We start from the raw sequence: 21,586 nt of genomic DNA on the forward strand, positions 1-21,586 counted from the left end.
AGGGGGAGGAGCTGGCAGAGCCAGGAGGCTAAGTGGAGGTCAGATTCCACAGGGCCTGGGAGGCCCCCTGGGGGAGGCAGACACTTCCACAAAGACCTCATATAATGTGGTAAAAGATGGAGGTGACTGCCTATGACTGGATTTTACCATTGGGGCAGTGAGAGGCTACTGCAGGGATTTAAGATGAGAAGTGACATGATTCCATTTGCATTAGAAATCTCTTGGGCTGCTGTGTGGAAAATCTTTTGGAATAAGCAAACGGGAGGAAGACTATTGAATTCATCCAAATGGGAGACGGCAGGGTTGGACTAGTGTTGTAGCAGAAATGAAAAAACAAAAGCACTCAGCTTTGGGGGAGTGAACAGAATGTGGTAATGGACTGCTTTTGGTGAAAAAGGAGGCGGTACTAGAGATGAGCTCTGGGTTCTGGTGAGAATAACCAGGTGGGTGGAGGGGCCTTTTCCTGGGATGGGGAAGGGCTGGCGAGGAAACAGACTGGGGACAAGCCTACTGTTGGCTATGGAAGCAGAACAACTAATGTTGCTCTCAAGAAATTCTTCCTGAAGGGGACGAAAGTGATGGGCCAGAGGGAGGTGCAGGGGTCAGGGGAGGGTCATCGTAAAGATGGGAGGTTTTAGCGGGTGTTTGAGTGATGAGGGTCAAGAAGGTGGTGAGGATCAGGAGAGGGAGAAGGTCACAGACAGGCCAGGGAGCAAGATGGGAGTCGATGCAGCCCACAGCTGGAAACAGTGGGCTTTCATCCGTCGTGATGAGTGGCTGAGTTGAGCTGAATGCTGGTCAGCCTGGGAATTCTTTCTCCCCAGCAGTGGGAAGCTTCCTCTTGTTATCTCTGCCTGTATGAGAGCTTCCAGCGTGCTCACCTAGGTCATTTGCAGGATTCTTCCATCGCCCCCTCCAGCTCCGCTCTCCACCCTTACCCATAAAATCAAGAGGCACATTTGGGTGTGGCCAGCTGGGAGCACTGACAGCAGACTGGAGATGGGGAGAAGAGAGAGGCCAGGCATTTCTTCTCCCTGCAAAGTCCCTGTGGCCACCCTGGCTCTCAACCAAGGGTAACAGCTCTTTTCAGATGCCTTTCCACACAGCTCTTTGCTCTCCTGGGTTAGATATTGGCATCTCCCCTCACTCCTGCAGGTCTAGGCTGGTATCTGTGCCCAGTGCTAGTAGCCCCTGAGCACTGGACTGTCCTTTGTTCACCGCACTCTGTTCAGACCTTTATTGTAAAAATCTATTTTTCTAACTTTCTTCAGATCATCCAATTTGAGCATGCCATCTCTTCCTAAAGGGACCCCGACCATGCAGCCATACTCACCCTTTTCAGGTTCATAAATGCAAGTTGGGAAGGAAATCTAGATATCTTCTAGTTCGCCTCCTTTATTTAAGGGAGAAAACCAATATTCAGGAGGCTGAGTGAGTTGTCCAAGATCACACAAGTTAGTACAATCCTCATTAGCTCTTATGGGAGAAGCAATTCTCTCCAGGGAGGAAAGCCTGGGTCATTGAGCTGATTGTGGGAGGCAGTTGGGAGAGTTCTGAGGATGGGAGAGAAGTGTTCTTATTATCTGGGATTTTCTTGCCAATTGCAGAAACTCTCCTTCAGGAGCTCTCCTAGCCCATGTTTATTTTCTTCTCCAGGGATAGGACCCATCCATCTCAACGAGATCGAGTGCACTGGGAACGAGAAGTCCATCATTGACTGCAAGTTCAATGCCGAGTCCCAGGGCTGCAACCACGAGGAGGATGCTGGTGTGAGATGTAATACCCCTGCCATGGGCTTCCAGAAGAAGGTGAAAGGGCTGGACACACAGATGGGACCGTGTCATGTTTAGGTCATTGAGGCCTCAGAAATTGCAGGCCCATTGGCCTCACGCTAAAGGTTTCTAACAGGTGGTATGAGGGCCCTCTGACAGCAATCTCAGGAAGGTGTCAGGCTCAGCTGCATCACTATTCATGGCATTGCCACCTAGCATTTGTAAATGTGCCAAAAAGAAAACATGTATCAGCACCACTGTCCTTAGTGGCAGACATTGAGCGTCTGCCAGGTTCCACATCTGCACTGGGACTGGACGTATGGTGAGATCGCAAGGCAGTCCTTTCTGAGGGACTCAGGTCTCCAGCACCTGTGACACCCTTGGCAGGAGCCTTTCCAAGGGCTCAGAGGAACCACGTTGACAGCAGATCTGCAAACCACACAGATATAAGCAAGTATATATAGTAGGTTGGTAACCAGAGGGAAAGAAAAGGGAATCTTAACAGCATTAAGCCAAAGACACACCTTCCTGTCCTGAGATAGGGCCTCGAAAACCTACATTGTGTCTCCTAGCTTGGATGTCCTTGCCTGCAGGAGTAGCCAACAGATGACTTCCTCTTCGCCAGGAGGTCTCTCCAGTGTTACCAAAAGGCCCGGTGAAGCCTGTGTAATGTTCTTCGTTATGCCACGAGTGTGGTCGGGTCTGTGCAGCATCTGGTGGGTGGCACGTCGGAAGAGCTTTCTGAGTGCATGTTTTAAAATGAGCAAACATGGCCCTAGCTGGTTTTGCTCAGTGGATAGAGCATCAGCCTGTGGACTGAAGGGTCCCAGGTTCAATTCTGGTCAAGGGCACATGCATGGGTTACAGGATCAATCTCCAGTAGGGGGCATGCAGGAGGCAGCCAATCAATGATTCTCTCTCATCGTTGATGTTTCTGTCTCTCTCTCCCTCTCCCTTCTTCTCTGAAATCAATAAAAAATATACATATTTTTTAAATGAGCAAACATGGACACATTAGGGTGCAGGACAGTTCCCCAGCTGGGCTCCTGCTTGGACAGTGATTCTTGACCTTGGCACCAGTATGCCAAAGGTGCTACTGCACTTGTGCTACTCACTGCCCAACAGGCCAAAAATGAGCACCCAATTGCACTTGGACAAGCCACACTTTTGCTGGTGTGTGAGCAGGAGTGTGGGCCACAGCCTCACAGCGGCGGGAGGGCCGGCATTTGTGATTGCCCAGCAGCATTCTGATAGCCATAACAGAGCTGTAAATGCCGACTGCACTGAGTCTGGCTTGCTGTGGCACCATTCACTTCAGACAGATTGGAGTTGGGTGGAGTGGGGTTTTCAATCCAAATGAAAGATCTGGGCCAAAGGAAGTGAAATTTCCCAGAACTATTTTATGGTGGGAATTGCTGAACCAGGCCCAGTGATGGCAGCAGAGGCACCAAACTCCCGGCACTAACAGCCCTCACCCTTTCGGGGGCCCTCCAGGCTCCAGGAGGTGGCCCCTGCTCTCCGCTACAGCGTGTGGGAGAGTTTTACACCTAGATCTGCTGTTTCTGCCCCCTGGGAAGGAATGAGGATAGTCACCTCTGAAAGAAATCCCTTCGGGCTGCACCAGTTCTCGCCACAGCAGACGGTCAGGCTTCTGCACGGCCGGCTTAGGGCCCCCAAACGTACTGGCAGCAACACTGGGCAGAGACTCCTGAGTTTTATCACTGTTAGTTTGCTGGCACTGGCAGCACAAAATACCACAGACTTGGGTAGTTTAAATAATAAAAATTTATTGACTCACAGTTCTGGAGGCTGGGAGTCCACGATCAAGGTGCTGGCAGGGCTGGTTTCTCCTGAGGCCTCTCTCCTGGGCTTTCAGTTCTCACTGTGTCCTCACGTGGCCTTTCCTCTGCGCTTGTGCATCCCTGGTGTCTCTTCCTCTTCTTTCTAGTAAGAACACCAGTCAGGTTGGATTAGGGCCCCACCCATATGACCGCATTTAACGTAATTACCTCTGGAAAGGCTCTTCAAATACAGCTACATTAGGGATTAGCATATTAATTCAATGTATGAATTGGAGGGGGGAGGGGCACACGTTAATTTATAACAAACACTCACTAGCCAGTTCCTTAATCTCTTTGAGGCTTCCATTTGCCCCTCTAGCAATAAGGACCTAAGAGAGATGATTCCTAGAAAAATCAGTTGACTTTTCGTGGAATGGCTAATGCAGGCCACAGACTTGGAGCTGGTTGTCTATCCAGCCACAGCCGAGCCAGAGGCATCAGGAAGACCAGTGTCGGCCTCCTGAAGGCCAGGCCTCTTGCCTGACTGAGCCCTTCCATCTGCTCTGAGGAGCGTTTTGTTTTCTGATGGGACTCGCAGCTGATAATGATCATAGCTAAGACGGTGCCTAACATTTCTTGAGCACTACCTGAGTGCCAGGCCCTGTCTGAGCTCTGTCCGTGAACTATCTCATTTTATTCATCTACTCAACAACCCTGGGAGGCCGATGGAACATTGTGGCTGCCCTTGGCTTATCTCTTTGCCGGCTGACCTATTGACCTTGCAGCCCTTAAGTCCATAACAGGAATTAAGACCTGTGCCCCAGGGGCCATGCTGTTGCTAAGGACTGTTGACCAGGCAACTTAATGTGCTGAGGATTCCTGGAGGTGTCATGCCTTATCCCAAAGGCATGAATTGTTAGAAGCATGAAGGGTAACAAGGTACTGTATTTGGATTAAGGTTGGCATTTTTAGAACCCTTCCCCAAATGTCAGATCTCCCTGCTTGATCTCATATAAGTGGTCCATGCTTCCATTCTGTAAGACTTATAATTTATTCATTCGTTCCAAAAAATGGTTGTGGAGTACCTAACATTCCTGAGGTGCTGTCTTTGATATTGATCACACAGGAAAATAGACAAAGTCAGCTCTGCCCTTAGATCTTATATTCTAGCGGAGGAGACAGACCTTAAACAAATTGTAAGGTAGCTTAAGTATAACTGTCACAAGTGCTAAGGGGATGTGTAGGTGTTTTGTGCTGGGCTCAGCCTACCAGTAGCCAGTGTTGTGGTTGGACTGGCCCCTGTGGTTCTCATTATGATTACAAGATGCCCTTCAGCTATAACCATCAGAGACTTTTGAAAACATACAGGTTTATTACTCACAGACTGAAATTACACAGCACACTTGGGGCCACACAAGTGAGGTCACAGGTAGAGAGAGAGAGTGCTCAGGGCAGGGGTTCTGATTTTATTGGGGTCAAGGGTGGGGACCGAGGGTTCTGTGGGCTCACTTTTTATTGCTGGCTGTAAAAATAAGAGATGGGTTTTAAAGCACAGGTAGGAAAAACAAGTGGCCCAAATGGTCAGTTATAAAAATCAACCAAGATCTCTGAAACAAAGGGGCCCTGTGGGCACAGGGGCCTGGCTCTTTATCTGGTCGAATGGCTGGCAATGTGCTCATTTGAGATGGGCTTCTTGGAAGGAGACACCTCGGTAATCAAAGCCTAAGGCGGGCGCTTGCCTTGCACAAAGAGAAAACCCACGGTCAGGCTTTCACCACAGTGGGAGCCGTGGAATGTAAGGGGCACTGACCCCAATCGGAGGGGAATGTCGGTGGGTATGAAGTTGGAAAGAGGAACGGGATCAGCCAGGAAAGGGCCTCTGTGTGTAGTGGGCTTCCATGTGAAATGTGTGACTTACCGTGGGACATGGTCAAGGAAGTTAGGGAGCCACGGAAACTGAAAGAAGGCCCACGAGCCTGGAGGTCGGGGAGAAGGATGAGGGAGACGCGGGACAGGTGGCAGAGGAGAGCAGTGGAGCCTGGGAAGCCACTCACCTGTTCTAAGCCCAGGAGGGACCAGAGCAGGTGCTGCTTAAAAATGACTGGCTTCTGAGTAGAATGGGCTTCTCTGGACTCATGGTTTGCTTCTTTCTCATGGATCCTGTGCGTTATATTAATTATATTAAAGGTTTCTCTCTTTCCTTTGACGGGGATGAAAGCAAGAGTAGAGGCGAGAGATGGTGGTGCCTGGGAGAAGGGAGGGAAGTAGGTGGGCTGTACAGAGACTTGGGAGATAAACTCCACTGGGATGTTGTGAGAGAGAGAGAGAGAGAGAGAGAGAGAGAGAGAGAGAGAAAGGGAGATGTTGAGGATGCTTCCCAGATTTCTGGCTTGAATAACAGAATGGATTAGGGATCAGCAGACTACAGCTTGCAGGCCAGACCCATCATTCCGCCTGTGTTTGTAAATACAGCTTTATTGGAACACAGCCACGCCCAGTCATTTGCATGTCATCCGTGACTGCCTGCACACCACATGGCAGAGATGTGCTTACAACAGAGAGCACACGCCCGCAAAGCCTAAAGTACTTACCAGCTGGCCTTTGTGCAAAGTTCGCTGCCCTGGGACAGAGGGTAGTGACTTTAGCTGCAATAGGGAACAAGCGGAAGATATAGCACAGGGTTAGGTGGAGAGAGAAAAGAGGACAAGTTCGGACTGGGAGTCTCAGAGGTACCAAGTGTAACTAACTAATAGGCAGTGAGCTCTATTGGTCCCAGAAGAGAGTTCTGGGTGGAGAGGGCAGCAGGGGGCACTGTGGGAGGAGACAGGATCAGGAGCTGGAACCAGCCAAGCAGAGGGTGTGTGAGAAGAGGGTTCCAGAAGAAATCTTGGGGAATTCTAACATTTTAGGGACCCTGAGCGCGTCCTATCAAGTGTCTGATTCTAAGAGCAGCTCCCCACCAGTGGACTCCAGGGGAGCAGCGGGGAGCCAGCCAAGCACCTGGCCTGAGCTTTGATTACTGAGGCATCTCTTTCCAAGAGGCAGGTTCTGCTGTGGTACCCAGTGGTGGTCCAGGGGCCTCCTGGCTACACAGGCAAGGGCCCCAGGATGCCTGCGGTGGGACCTAATGTGTAAGAGCATGGCTCTGGTGGATGCTGTTGAATTGAGTGTCCCAGGCAGGGCCCTATGGGAGAACTGGGACCGGTGGCAGGTCAGTGACGCTGCTCCTCTCCATCCCTCCTGGTGACCATGCCTGCCTTTCTCTCTACAGCTGCGCCTGAACGGGGGCCGGAACCCCTTCGAGGGCCGGGTGGAGGTGCTGGTGGAGAGGAATGGGTCCCTTGTATGGGGGACCGTGTGCGGCGAGAACTGGGGCATCGTGGAGGCCATGGTGGTCTGCCGGCAGCTGGGCCTGGGGTTCGCCAGCAACGCCTTCCAGGTGAGAAGCCCGGGTTTCCGCCCCTCCATCCAGTCTGATCCTCCCGCCTCTAGTCAGCCCCCGTCCCCCACGGACCTTCCCCAGCCACCCAGAAGGAGGAGAGCCACGTGCCACAGGCTGGGTGGGAGGCCCCTCAGGACTCTGAGTCCAGGGGTGGGTCACCCTCTGCTTCTCCTCGCTGCAGAGCGAGGGCCTAGACTATGGTTTCCCAGTCCACTCAGTTTGCACTGGGATTCTCCCTAATCTGGGGGTGTCCTTCTATGCCCTTTGCAGAGGGAAGCAGCTCAGTCCTACGGGGCAGTGGACATCACCCAGGCCGAGGCCCAACATGCCCGGGGCCTTAGCTTGCTCCCTGGGAGGCCCAGCTGTAGCCCCGGCTCAGGCGTTCTCGGGTTGATCGGCTGCTAAGTTTCCATGCCCGTCCAGAACCCTGTCACAGCCGCTGCACCTTCCTCCCGGGCCCTTCCCCGGAGTGACTCAACGGGGGGCAGCCAAGCTCCTGCCCTACCGAAAGGCAGCAGAAGAAGACAAGTAGCATTTAGCTTCAAAAATGATTCCCTCTGGGCCCTACTGTGAGGGAACGGGCACCCCAGAGTGGAAGAGTGTCCGAAAGAGGCTGGGGTGGGGCAGGAGACAGAAGGCTGGAATCTTCCCAGCTGTACTCCCAACAGCCACGGCATAACGATCTGGGCAGAGCAGCTACCTTTCCAGGCCTCGCTTTTCCTCCTGTGACTTGGAATGGACAGTCCCAGGTCCATAGGCCCCTGGCTCCAAACACTTTCCTTAAGCTTCTCACGGAGCAGGAGAATGGCTGGAGCACCCCCGCCCCCCGCTTTGCTAACTCTGACTCCAGCTCCCGTGCCCAGGTGGCCCTGCTAGGGAACAGGGATTCTAAGGGCGAGACCTGGAAGAAGCCTGGCAGTCTTGCTGAGCCTGACTGCCGGCCAGGTCCGGGAAGGCAGTGAGCCCGGAGCAGGGCTCCCCCGTGGCCTCTGGCACTGCTGCCCACACCCTCTGGGAGCCGGCTCCCTGGGCAGCACAGCGTCTCCGCTAATACCGCCTATGACAAGCCAGGGCACTCTGTCTCTCTCAGGAGAGCAGAAAACAGTGCTCATTACACATAGTGGCTGGCTGGCTATTTTTGTTCCTTATCAGCCCATTCCTAAGACATCTGGGCCTCAGCTGGGGTTGTGCATTGGGCCTGCATCTGGTATCTGACCCTTCTCGAGGCCCCAGTTTTCTATTCAGAGGATGAGGGATGTATAGTCAGGTTCTCTATATGTATGGATAGCAAACTAGCTACTGCCATATGTGAATACATTTTTTCTGTCCTGCCCGTTCTGATCAATTGGTAGTGTCTTCCTGGGGCATTGTGTTGAGAAGGATTCTGAGATCGCAGTCAGACTCGGAGGAGAGTGCTGTGATTGATTAGTAATGTCTGCCCTGGGCTCAGGATAAGTCAGTGGCAGCATGAGTTGCAGGTGCCGGCCATTCCTGACACACAGCACTGAACAGTTGTTTGACCAAAGCTACTTTAGCAATGCTCTCCAGGGAGGAGGGGGTGTGGCAGACTCCAGTGCTCATGGTCAGAAGACCTGGAGTCTCACTCACTCTGCCACAACAAGCTGCATGGCTTGGGTAAGTGCTTCTTGGTGCCTCAGTTATCTCCATCTGGCAAATGGGATCATAAAGCGTTGAGACTTTTGTGAGGCTGAACGATGATAGAACATGAGAAAGTGACCATTCAAGGTGACACACTGGCCATTTCTTTTGTTGACTCCCCAGGAGACGTGGTATTGGCAGGAAAACATCAATGCCAACACAGTGGTCATGAGCGGAGTGAAGTGCTCGGGAACAGAGCTGTCCCTGGCGCACTGTCGCCAGGATGAGGACGTGGCCTGCCCCCAGGGCGGAGCACATTATGGGGCTGGAGTCGCCTGCTCAGAAAGTGAGTTCCTGGGGGTCGGATCCACCCTCCCTGCCAGGCTCCAGGAAAGGACCAGAGTCTCAATGGGTATTCCTCGCAAGGCTCTGGGGCCTCTGCCACTGGCTGAGCAAAAAAGGAATGCAGAGGTTAATTCTTGTTAAGTAAGAAGGTGGGGGCAAGAGGGACTCCCCCAACCCCACCCACAGAACCTTGCTTGATGGCTGAATGGGTTTGGGTTAGGGAATAACCAGGGTGTCTGGGGGCCTTCGGTTTGAATCTCAGAGCCACTGTAGACTCTTTAAGCAACCTTGGGCAAATTATGTGGCTGAGAATCCTTGCTCTTAGCAGGAGGATGGTTCTGAGGTTAGCAAAGTATGAAGACCATGCTAGGTGCTCAGCGCACACCACTTCCCTCCTTACCTTCCACCCTCCTCTGTAGGTCATTTTCTGTTGCACAGCCTGGAGGTGATTTTGCTTCCTGGTGACTCCCTGGGCATACTACAAAGACTAAAAATATAGAAGGGGAAACCCTGCCAGGATTCAGAATGACCGAGGGTGTGAAGCCTCCCTCCCATGCTGAGAGAGAGGACCAGAGGACGGCTTTCAGGCGTGTCATCTCCTGATCCCCAAACTCCACTCTCCCCACCCCGGCCTTTTAAAACCACTCCCTCGTGAATCAGGGAGGCAGGAGAGAGAGGCCCAGGATCTGAGACCAGACCCTGCCTGCCACTTACTGCTGATCTTGGCAAAGTTAGCTAACCACTATGATCCACAATTGTTTTTTCGAGAAACTGAAAATTAAACATGACAATGACTATATGCAGGTGCTTGATAAAAAAATGATGCGCTGTCATCTACTATCTCGGAGCACGAGGGAGAAGATTAAACCTTGAGCTCAGTCAATTCAAGTCTCTCATCAACGCCCTTAAGACTCACTCAGTATTTCCTCAGCCTGTTAAGGCAGGACGCTGGATGCCAGCGCTGGCTTCTTCGGGCAGACGTCCCAAGCTATTGCATCCTGTCTGAGAGGAGAGCCTGAGATCATCACCCGTACAGTCCCCTGGGGGAACACATCCACAGAGAGAGGCGGTCTCACCACTGTCATGGCTTATTAATTCATTTATATCTGTAATACACCTCCCGCCCCCAAAAAAGGGGCATTTAGATAACATAAACCTAAATAAAACTCAAGGTAGCATAAAATAAAAGCAGATGAAAGAAAAGTAGATATTGGCAAAAAGACTAAATCTACATACAATAATGTTACACACATTGGAAAATAGATCTATATCACTCCCAAAAGAATTGGACCCACGTATTAGAGGGTTCTTTTTGGGTAAAGAGAACGTTGTTATTGTTTGTCATCATCCTTATTATTATTTGCTTTTCATATGGGACATCTCAAGCTACTCAAAAGCAGAGAGAATAATATAACGAACCCTAATGGACCCGTTAAAGATTGCACAATTTCCAACGTTTAGCCCATCTGCACTGATACCTGCGGAGGCGTCCAACAGGACACTCAGAAGGGGAAGAGGAAGTGGGCTGGTGCTCCTCAAGGACGGTGACCTTGAGAGAGGGAGACCGCGAGTCAGTTCCAGAAGGTGGTGGTAGGCAGGCAGGGACGGGGGTTTGTCTCAGTTCAGGAATCAGAAGTCGAACGCTTGGGAAGGGGTGAGGGGTCTCGGGTCTTGCTTGAGCACAGTGTCTGCCCTCCGCAGCCGCCCCTGACCTGGTCCTCAATGCGGAGATTGTCCAGCAGAGCACCTACCTGGAGGACCGGCCCATGTTCATACTCCAGTGCGCCATGGAGGAGAACTGCCTCTCGGCCTCGGCTGCCCAGACCAACCCCACCACGGGCCACCGGCGGCTGCTGCGCTTTTCCTCCCAGATCCACAACAACGGCCAGTCCGACTTCCGGCCCAAGAACGGCCGCCATGCGTGGATCTGGCATGACTGCCACAGGTGAGGCCTCCCTTCCGTCTGCAAGGCCCCGATGGGACTGAGAATCACAGGGGCACAGAGAGACCTCACAGTCCAGGGGGCCGGGGTTCCTAAGTTGGAGGGAGTCGGTCTGCCCCACTCGCCTGCCAGTCTCCCCTCCCAGTCGCCCTGGCCCACCCCCGCTTCCCTGAGCCCATTCTCTCTGGCCTCCCATGCCTCTAACACTAGGAAAGAGGCCTCGCTTTGAGAACCCCATGCCCCTCCACTGACCTGTCAACAGTGTTCAAGTGTGTCCACAGGAGGTTGGTCCTCTACAGGGTGCTTGGGGGTCTGCAATGATTGGACCCTAGGTTCACCTAAAAATACATTTTAAATACCAGTATGTGTTTTAAGTATTTCTAGGAAGACAGTGGGTTTGGAGAAAAGTGTTCTAGTCCCAGGAGTCCAGAGACCTGGTCTCTCAACCCCGCTGTGCCTCTAACAAGCTGTGCAATGTCAGGACATCTGGGCCACGTCACCCAGGACCTCTGCTGTCCCTTCCAGGCCCCCGTCTGTGGGTCAGATCCCAGGGCTGTAAATCCTGGACAAGGGCAGAGTGAAATCCTGGAGCCAGCTCTAGCTGGAACCAACAGAATCCACCTCATTCATCTCCTGCATTTTCTTTTTTTTTGGCCTTGATTCTAACTCTAATTCAGAGCCCACTGCCCCTGCTTGTTCATGTTTTCCTGCTCAGACCTGGCTGGGCAGGTAGAGGGAACAGAAGGAGCACACTTTTGAAAAGGAAGGGAGGCAGGCCCAGGCGTGGGTCCAGTGAGTGCCCGTCTCTGTCCTCAGAATCCCATCTACACAGCAGAGCTTTGGCACGTGGTCCCTGCTTCTCACAGCGAGGCCATGGGCTGGCGTGTCTGCCGTCACTGCTACGCCCCGGGGCCCGGTGCATTCGAATCTAATCTAGCAGGATCACCACGCGTCTGTGTGCACACCACAGCCTGAGGAGCCCGGTCTAACTCATCTCCAGGCGTCCTTCCTGCCCTATAATGTAGTGATCACTGTTAGGGACCCCCTCTAAGTGCCAGGCACGGGGCACCCTCACTTTCAGGGCTAAGGAGGAGGCTCCGTGTTGGTGTGACACAAGAAGTTACTGGGCAGGGAACCCCACTCGGGCCGTCTGACCCCAACGTGTGTGCTCTTTCTGTCCCCTCCGCCGACCCTCCATCAGAAACCTGTCTGCTTTATCACAGAACAACTGAGGGCCTAGTCACATTCGAATCAGTTTGGGGATAGAGTTGTTCAACTCATTTGGAAAGAAAGGACTAGGGCAGAACGTAGGGTTGCCGGTTTTCCTTTATAACGACTGTCCCTATGTTCTGAAAGTTGTCATCGGCCAAAGAACTTGTGCTTTTCATACGGAAGCGTGTCGGTGCAGGGTGGAAGGCAAAGGGTAAAATGAGAATCAGGACCGCCTTGGTGCCTGATTTCCGTGGGGAACACATGGAGGAGGCCTGGGCCTGCGGGCGGACGCCGCCTGTGCGTCTATAAGTGGAAGATAATTGCATCTCTGCCCCACACATGACAGTCCACCCAGACATTACATGGCCCGCGTGTCTGTGCGACATATGCTGGCTCTCCTCTGAGAAAGCACCAGGGGACATCGCGAAAGTGCTGCTCCGATCGCCGCCCCTGCTTTTCCTGGGGTCTGTCATTTCCTTGCTTACACATGTTCCAGTAAATGGTTTGGGAGGCTGGGCGGGGAAGAACATGGGGCTGAGCATGTGTCCCTTCAGACCTCCCCTGCTGGCCTAGAACTGAGAACCTGTGGCCAGAGGATCCGGGGGGCATGGGAGCCCCCGCTCAGCCCCCGGAGCTCTGGGGACTCCCCAGGCTCCGCGGGAGGCCTTTCTACAGGACTCCTGGCCCCAAATCTTTATGGGGTCCCTGTGGGAGTCTGATGAAAGCTAGCCCTTCCTCCACTCAAAAAAATTATTTTTTTCTAGAATATTTAACATCCTGGCTCAGCAGATCCACAGATACTCTGAACCCATCTCTGGATCCAAAGTTGAGAACCCTGGTTCGAATTAGTGCAAACGAGGAAAGCCATCGCTCCCAGCTGAATGGGTCCTACAATGAGAAACAGGGCTATGTTCTTCGAAAGCCCCAGGATGACACAGAGGGGTGATCACTGTTAGGGACCCCAGTCTCCTTCCTCAAACACTGGGCTCGAGTCTTTTGGCAGCGTCCTTCCTTTATCCATCTTACAATGGCTCCATCAAGGGTCACATTATTCTGTCTCCTCAGTGTTCTGGTATTTCTTTCCAAGCAAAGTTTTCCTGTCTTTACCTCTCCTCTCAGACGTCCAAAGGTTAGGGCACCTCAGCCTGGGAAGAAGAAGTATAAACCCTCATTACCAGGATGCACCTTCCCATCTTCCGGGGTGGGGCATGCATGGGTGATGGGGTGGGGTGCCCTGGGCCCTCCAGCCAGCCAGCTGGGAGGGAGACATGGCCCAGGGGTGTTGTCCACATGCTGGAGAGGCAAGGCAGAGGGGCTTCAGACTGCAGCGAGCTACAGCTGGGAGGCTCAAACCAGCTGTTTCATCCCCGGGGTTCACAGGGGGAAACTGAACTGCAATCAAGTTTGCAGAGGCGGGGGTGGGGGGGGGGTGGGAGGAGGTCAGCCTCATAACAGTTTGTCTGTGGTCTCCGTCTGAGTTTTGTTTAGACAACGGAACATAACCCTATTTCTCTTCCGTCTTCCAGCTGGTAAACAGGGTAACAGAAGCTGTTCTCAGAAAGATGCAGACATGTTTTAGGCAGTGAGTCAGACCTCAGCCTCCTCTTGCTCCTCCAAGGAGCCGAAAGAGACTTTCAGAGTCATCGCTCAGCTGCCACAGAATGTGTCCTTGTGAATGTGCCAGTGGCCCTGGCTCGGCTTCGTTTACCCAGAAACATGAGTGACCTGGGAAAAGCCCAGCGTAGGAACTTAGGACATTATTTTCAGCAAAGGCAAACACAGGAGGAAGAGGAAAAGAACCTCTCATTTCCTCTCTGAAAAGCTACCCTTCTAATCCCCCTCTTCCCTCCATCCTCTGCTGCGCCAGTCCCAGCGGAGGGAGCCTGAGGCCAGCCAGGCGGCTGGGCGGGGAGAAGCCACCGTGGGCCTGGGAATAATGGCAGGAATGGTAGTGGTGGTGGTGATAATAAAAACACTCCTCTTACTAAGGGGAAGGTTGGCAATAAGGAGAGAGTGGACAGGCACTGTGCCCCCTCTGTCACAGCCGAGGGTTCGGCATTTCTGCATTATCCTATCCTACTCCTGAGGCGGGGCCGTGTTGCCATTCTCTCTTCCCGAGGAGACAACTCTGGTCACGCGTAGGCAACGCAAGGGCTCCTGCTCCCGTGCCTTGGCGCCCTGTCCGTCTCCCCCGTTCCCAGATGTCCCCTGTGAGAGGGAGGCAGGCGTGTTCGGTAGTCGCAGGCTCTGACACACACGTTGCAGCTCAGGACGGCCGGCCAGCCAGTGCCTCAGAGGCCCCGCAGCCACGTCCCCCTCGTGCGCTCTGCACCAAATGCATCACTTTCCAGGAATCTGCATCTGTTCTCAATTCCTCCCATCTCCACCCAGCGAGAAGGGGCGCTGTATGTAAACAGGGAGCCGGCTGCACAGCAACCCCTCCTCTGCTTCGCTCCCTCCGCAGCTGCCTGGCCCCTCGTGTGCATTTGCTCCGTGCAGGGAGCACAGACTTCCTGCTGCTCACTTCCAGCTGCGGCTGACCACCCTGCACCCTGCTCCTGCTCCTGCCGGCCTGTCCCTGGGACACGTTAGGGCCTGCTCGTCTGCCTCTCCCCTACTCCACGGACCCTCCCCATCCTCTTCTTTCCCTCTCCACCATATTCCCCCTTCAAAAAGTTTTCAAAAGACATTGAACAGTAACTTTTACTAGCCTGCGGGATGGGTACCAAATAGGAAGGGGCTGTGAGAGCCACTGGAGTGCTGGAGGGGGAAAGGGGTGTTAGAGGCACTCAGAACAGATACCTTAGTTTATTGAGCTTATTGTACACCAGGCCCTGTGCTCATCCATTCATCTCACTAATTCCCACACCTCATGCATTCCGTTCGTTATTATTCCCATTTAGCTGATGAGAGAACTGAGGCCCAGGAGCTGCTGCCTCACTCTGGACCCCACATAAACATCCTGGTACCACCTTATGCCATCGCCCCTCCTCTCCCATCAGCCACCCCTTTGGACCACGCTACTCAAGGTGTCCCCACAAGCAAATCGCCAGCCAGGCAGTTGCTAGCAGGCGGCAGTTGCTCCCCAAACTGACTCCCCGGCCCTGTCTCCCACCCCAGGCACTACCACAGCATGGAAGTGTTCACCCACTACGATCTCCTGAACCTCAATGGCACCAAGGTGGCAGAGGGCCACAAGGCCAGCTTCTGCTTGGAGGACACGGAATGTGAAGGAGGTATCTTTGTGGGGGTGCTTGAGGGGCTACAGAGGGACACCATGGCCTAACAGCTGTGCCCACCCAGCCCAGAGCCCAGGTGTGATGCTGGACCCTGGCCACTGCTGACTCCCCACATGACCTTTCTCTATGGGGGCTTCCATGGCTACACTCAGGGTGTGGGCAAGGCCTGGCTATAAAGGCGCCAGGATCCCCAGAGTTATGCTGATGGGCACTGGTAAGGCTCTAACCCTTGGACCAGAGACATAGCCCCCTCCCACTCTGGCTGCCACAGCCATTCTCCCTGTGTCCCAAATCCAAGTGCCCTTGCCCCACAGGCTCTTACCCTTCAAGCTGGAGCTCAAACGAGCCCGTCTGCAACTCCCAGACTCTCAGCTCCCCCAGGCAGAGGCAGCACCCTGCTCACACTGCTAAGAGGCCGCCCACCGGCACTGTGGGCGCACCTGCCCTCCCGGCATGGCTGGGGCTCTTCAAGGGGAGACACCGGATTCTTCTCGGTACACCCAGTGCATCGAGTAGTGTCCGACGTGGCAGCCTCTCAATAAATGTGGCCGCCACTGATGTGCCATGAGACCACACAAGTGGGTTTTGAGCACCTACTGTGTGCCATATGAGCCGCTGGCCCAGTAAGGGTCAGACAAACAAACCAGACCTGAGCCCAAATTCAAGTGCTGATTGTCCAGAGAGAGACAAGATGACCCCACAGTAAGCTAAACATTAAATGTCACGGCTTTTCCCGACAAGCATGAGCTTCGTTCCCAGGCCAATGGTTCCTCAGAAAGGCCAAGGTGGGCCATAGTGGCCAGGGAAGGCTTCGTGGAGGAGGGGGACTCTGGCTGGGATGTGGGGAGGAAATTGGGTATGGAGTTCTATTGAAAGAGAGGGGATCAGACACCACACAATGGGGTGGCATGCTGAGCCCTGCTGAAGCTGAGGCTGGGGGGCTTGGGGAAGGAAGGGAGACGCTGAGGGCGGGGCCTGGGATGTCACACACCCAGCAGGGCTGTTTGAGGTCCTGTGGGGAGGGTGGCGCAGAGGGCGGAGGCACCGCGTGTGCCTGGTGACGGGTTCCCTCGGTACCTGCCTGCAGACATCCAGAAGAATTACGAGTGTGCCAACTTTGGCGAGCAGGGCATCACCATGGGCTGCTGGGACGTGTACCGCCATGACATCGACTGCCAGTGGGTGGACATCACCGACGTGCCGCCTGGAGACTACCTGTTTCAGGTGAGGGCGTAGGAAGGCGTTCTGGGCCCCGGTGGATGGAAGGAAGGGTCTTTTTCCCAGGGAGGGGAGGGCAGCCTCCTTTCTGTTGGTGCCCAAATAAAACACGTACATGGAGGCCAGCCTGTCTAAAGTGCAGGAGTCCTGCGCCCAGAGGCCTGTGCGCTCAGTCCGGGAACCTGAGTATGTGAGGCATGCAGGCTGGGCAGGGCGGGGGCGGGAGGTGGACTGCCGACCTGAGACGTTGGCACTCAATTCACTTAACATCTGGTGCTTTCAAATCAAAATGCATCTGCAGCCAGACGTGGTCCTCAGGCCAGGAATCTGTCCCACAGGCGTTAAGGCCACCAGCCCCGTTTGCTCCCTTGGAACTACACTCTCACCTCCCCCGGGCTTCTCCGGCATCCTCACCCTGCCGTGGTCTGTGCTGTCAAGGCTGAAAGCAGTCACAGAAAAAGGCTGTTATAACGGAGCATGTCTGGCCCTGGAGACAACCTGTCCAGTGACTGTGCACTTGCCAGGGCTCCCACGTACTCCGTCTGGGGGGGAGGCCAGCCCTGGGGAGGAGCCAAGGAGGCTTGCCCCCCCCCCCCCCACCTTCCTGCAAGTGGCTGTATGCTCCAGCCAGGGCCCTGACCCGTGGGAGACAAGCCCGCCCCGGGTCTCGCCTCCTGCAGGTGCACTTGTGCCCTTACAGGCTTCCTCACACCCTCTCATTTCCCCACCTTCTTGCTTTCCAGCTTGCCCCATGGGTGGCAAAGTCGGTGACCAGAAATGTGTCATTGTGCCTTGAAAGCTTTCCCCAGGGGGCACTCAGCCAGCCCAGGGCCCCGCCCACAGTCCCCACCTAATGGCAGCCCTGGGATGGACCAACACCTGCAGAGAAGTAACCACAGAGGGACTTCAAGAGTCTCCCTGGCAATTTCAGAGGCTAGGAATCAGACAGCCAAGCACTTTTCCACCCACAAGCCCAAAACCGCAGACTTGGAGCGGCCCCGCCAAAGGGCAGTGCTCTGTGTTTTAAAAACGGAACCTCTGTGTCTGTGCACGTACGCCGTGGAGGGCGGCTTGCGTTGGAGGTTTGCTGTCACTTTGCTGGGTGCGTGCGTACCATCGTGCATTCTGTCCTGGCGGGCGCCCTCTGTGTAATGACTGGCCCAGCGGAGACCGATGGCAGGCACTGCCTGGTGTCATCACCAGCGATGGCCATCACTGTTACTCATCTGACAGCCAGGCAAACCCAGCTCACGCCTACTCTATAGTCTGCGTTCTCCACCCCTGAACTATACAACCCACAAATTAGTGCACTGTGGGCACGTTAATGCCTCTGATTAATGGAGAAGAATATTTCCCTTGGGGTAGACACGAAGCTTCAGTAGTGCAGCCCTCCCCATCCCCACGTGGATCCCCAAAACGCTGCATGTGGCGGGGGCAGGAAGCAGCAGGCCCCAGGCAGAGGGGCTGTGCGCCAAGGCTGAGGTGCTGCATAGGTGACTAGGTTCCTAGAGGCCTTGCTCTAGCTGCTTTCTCACCGTCCCTGGGTTCACAGCAGATCTTTTATCTAATAAACTAAAGCCCCGTCCCACGGGTCCTCTCCAGGTTTGGGATCATAGAATGAGAATCCAATGGGATCATGGAGACCACACATTTCAGTCCCCACCCCCCACCCCAAGTGGGTCAAGCTGACCCCGGTGGCTCCAGAGGTGAGCCGAGGCGGTACCTGCTGCCCTCCTGGCTACACTGTGGGGTGGGCTCCCTGGGGGCGCAGCTATCTGTGGGCAAGGAGCTGCACAGGCCTCAGTGGGCGGGGTTTGTTTGTCCTGTGCTATGAGTCATGCGTGGCTGGGGGCAGGCGACAGGGGACAGCTAGGTTGTTGGGTAGAAAAGAGATCAAAGAAAAGTAAGGCCTTCCCAGAGCGGGACGTTTACCGTTTACCGGCCTTAGCAGAGAAGACCGTGTCAAAGTGGGACACGGCCTAGGGCAGGTCTGACAAGAGGGCCAGATGCGGGGCCCCAGGCAGTCGGCACTTCTGAGAGGCCCAGCCAGCCTGCTAAAGGGTCATGCCCAAGCTCTCCTGGGCGGAAGGATCTTTAGGCTCCAAACCTAGAAACTGTTCCTTCACTGGCAGGATGCTGCTCCCTCATCCCCACAGACCCAGGGCAGCACTGTCCCCTCAGCCGCTGGGCACAGCAGGGCCCGCAAGGGAAAGCCTACCATTTGTCCCCCGTGCCTCACCCACGGCCCAGGGGCAGCTCTGGTCTATTCTCCCCTCCCCCTCCCTTTCTCCTCTGGGTCCCCCACTCCCATCTCCCTTTCCTGTCCCTTTTCTGTCCCTCACAGAAACCCTCTCTACATGATGGTCTTCCCTATTCCTGCCCTTTGGACCATGCCCTTCAGCTGGGGTGATCCACAGAAGGGGTGCAAGGGGGTCCAGTCTCCACCACAGCCCAGGCCCTTGGGCTGGCCGAGCAGGGAGGGCTCAGGGACGGCCTAGCAGCGGTTCTCAACCTGTGGGTCGCGAACAATGAAAACACATCCTGCATATCAGATATTTACATTACGATTCATAACAGTAGCAAAATTACAGTTATGAAGTAGCAACGGAAATAATTTTATGGTTGGGGGTCACCACAATGTGAGGAACTGTATTAAAGGCATTAGGAAGGTTGGGAACCACTGGGAGCAACACCAAAGCCCAGACAGCGGGAGGGACACTTCAAGTGACACCACCAGCAGCCGCGTCCAGTCTCCAGTGCGCAGGGCGGCCCTTCTCCCACCCCCCTCGGGGCCAGTCCTTGCCCCTCCCGTCTCAGCGTGTCCTGCCCCTTCGGTTCCTCAACAGTCTGTTCTGTGCCCTCCCCAGGCCCCGGCTCCCGCCTCTCCCCACCTCAGGCCTCCCAGGGCAGCGGGAGAGGGACACCCCTTCCGAAGGCTGCTTTAGGCAGGCTGTGTGCGAGCCACACTGAGGTCATGGGCCTCTCCCTCCTCCAGGGCCTGCCTGCTGCCTGCCTGGCCTGCTCTGGCCCGTCCTGCGCTGGCTCCTCGTGAGCAGCACCGCCCCGCTCCCTCTCCAAGGCTCCCGGCTCTGGAGGCAGCGCCGGCCTCGGCAGGGCCCTGGCTGGGTGGTGGGTGGCTGAGGCAGGACTCGACAGCCAGTCCGACCACCTGTCCCCCAGGTTGTCATTAACCCCAACTACGAGGTGGCAGAGTCCGACTACACCAACAACATCATGAAGTGCAGGACCCGCTACGACGGCCACCGCATCTGGATGTACAACTGCCACATAGGTGAGGCCCCTGGATGAGCCCCCCGGGCGGACCCCCCCCCCGGGCCTGCCAGGCCCCCACCCCCACCCCCCGTGGGACAGGCAAGGACGTCCCTGCTTTCTCAAGGAGCCAGAGCAGCTCCCTAATTTGGGTGCAGAGCTCGGGATGCCGCCAGCCTCCCCTTCCCACGCAGGGGACACACGAATGGCCTGGCTGCGGGTTGGGCTTTCACACCAGCCTGGCCGAGGGGGCGGCACAGACCCAGCGGCCAGCACAGACCCCACCGCTATTTGGGGGCGGGAGCTGAGGCACCCCATCGTGCATGTGACCTCAAACCTGTGGGCGGCAGCAGCCTGTGGCTCTGTGTATCGTTTTCTTGCCCAGAACTAGACACTAGTGAACCAATGAGGCCTCGGTCGCCAGGAAAGCTTTCCTTGCGTTACACAACCTGGGGCACGGGAGGGAGGCCGAGCCTTCTCCTCTGCAGCAAGTGGTGGTCCTCAGCCTGAGCCCATGGTGTTCATTCGCCCCTTCGCTCCACTCCCAGAGCACCTGGTGCTGCCCGGTGGTGCATATAGAGGTGCCCGGTAGGCCCCCCGGTGGAGGGCGGTGGCTCCAGGCCCCCAGGCCGGCGGCTGACCATTTCATCCAGGGCGAGGGCTGCACGTCTGATGTGCTAAACTCTGTCTCTCCGATGCCCACCCCTCAGGTGGTTCCTTCAGTGAAGAGACGGAAAAGAAGTTTGAACACTTCAGTGGACTCATAAATAACCAGCTCTCCCCGCGGTAAGGCAGCTGCGGGCCGCTCCCGCCTGCGGGCTCTGACCGATGGACGCCACCCTCCCCTCGCCCGCCCGCCCGCCCGCCCGCCGTCCGGACCCTGCGGCCACGGCCACGCTCAGGAGGACGGGGTGCCCCTGACTTGCTGGGGCTGATGCAGAGCCCAGCAGCCTCCGGGAGGGAGTGTCCGCAGGCCGTGGGAGCAGCGCACCAGCCATCCTGTCCGGGACCCCCGGTTGTCATCAACGTGTCCCATCCAAACCACCGCCCCCCAAGCCTGACACCAACCACCCTGCTCTGCTGACCACTGATAACATGGGGCCAGTTCCTCCTCAGGTGCCACTTTGGCGACGCCAGCTTAAACCTGAGGGGTCGGGCTGACTCGCTTCTCCTCCTCTTAGGTCGTTCCCAGCCAACTTGAATGTGTAGAGCTCTCTTCCAGCTACACTGCCTCTCCCCGCTCCGTCCTACCCGCGTATAAAATAAGCTGCCACATGTTTTCTGAGAGGTGAGCTCAGAGTTGGTGCTTCTCCCCGCACCCCCTGCGTCCTATTTTCAAGACATTATTATATTTTCATGGACTTTGACACACAAAGTAGTGGTATTTAATATTGGCGATCTAGGCCTTTGAAAATATAGCTCAAAGGAAAACCCGCCCACCTGTGTGGCTCCCGTTTCTGTCCTTGCGAGGCGGCGGGTAACTGCTAACGGTGCTGTAACCAGGGTCCCGGGTGACGAGGACACTCGCGGAACACCGTGTCATCACGGACACTTACACATACTTGAAACTTGGAATAAAACATTGACGACGTGCGTCTGTGTTTCCTTTGGACCGCGGCCCCGCCCCTGAGCAGCAGAGCGCCTGTGTAGTCGGCCGGGAGCCTTGTACCCTTGGGTCCACTCCCGCAGAGAGCTGGGGTCTGGTGTGGCTGCAGGGGGTCCCCCCCCAAAGGAGCAACACCTGCCCCTCGAGAGCTGCCCAAGGT

At 55.3% G+C, this 21,586-nt stretch overlaps 1 protein-coding gene across 2 annotated transcripts in view; it reads left to right on the forward strand.

Moving 5' to 3' along the window:
* Positions 1-21,413, forward strand: part of LOXL2 (lysyl oxidase like 2) — a 97,081-nt gene extending 75,668 nt beyond the window's left edge. For both annotated transcript variants that reach the window (XM_059695977.1, XM_059695976.1), the window contains exons 7-14: positions 1,657-1,808; positions 6,825-6,992; positions 8,778-8,940; positions 10,641-10,884; positions 15,214-15,329; positions 16,420-16,556; positions 19,731-19,842; positions 20,531-21,413. In XM_059695977.1, coding sequence (XP_059551960.1) covers positions 1,657-1,808; positions 6,825-6,992; positions 8,778-8,940; positions 10,641-10,884; positions 15,214-15,329; positions 16,420-16,556; positions 19,731-19,842; positions 20,531-20,610 — 1,172 coding nt within the window. In that variant the 3' untranslated portion in view covers positions 20,611-21,413. The remainder of the gene's footprint in view (positions 1-1,656; positions 1,809-6,824; positions 6,993-8,777; positions 8,941-10,640; positions 10,885-15,213; positions 15,330-16,419; positions 16,557-19,730; positions 19,843-20,530) is intronic.
* The last annotated feature ends 173 nt before the right edge of the window (positions 21,414-21,586 follow it).

The sequence above is a fragment of the Myotis daubentonii genome, chromosome 5, assembly GCF_963259705.1.
Source record: "Myotis daubentonii chromosome 5, mMyoDau2.1, whole genome shotgun sequence".
NCBI lineage: Eukaryota > Metazoa > Chordata > Mammalia > Chiroptera > Vespertilionidae > Myotis > Myotis daubentonii.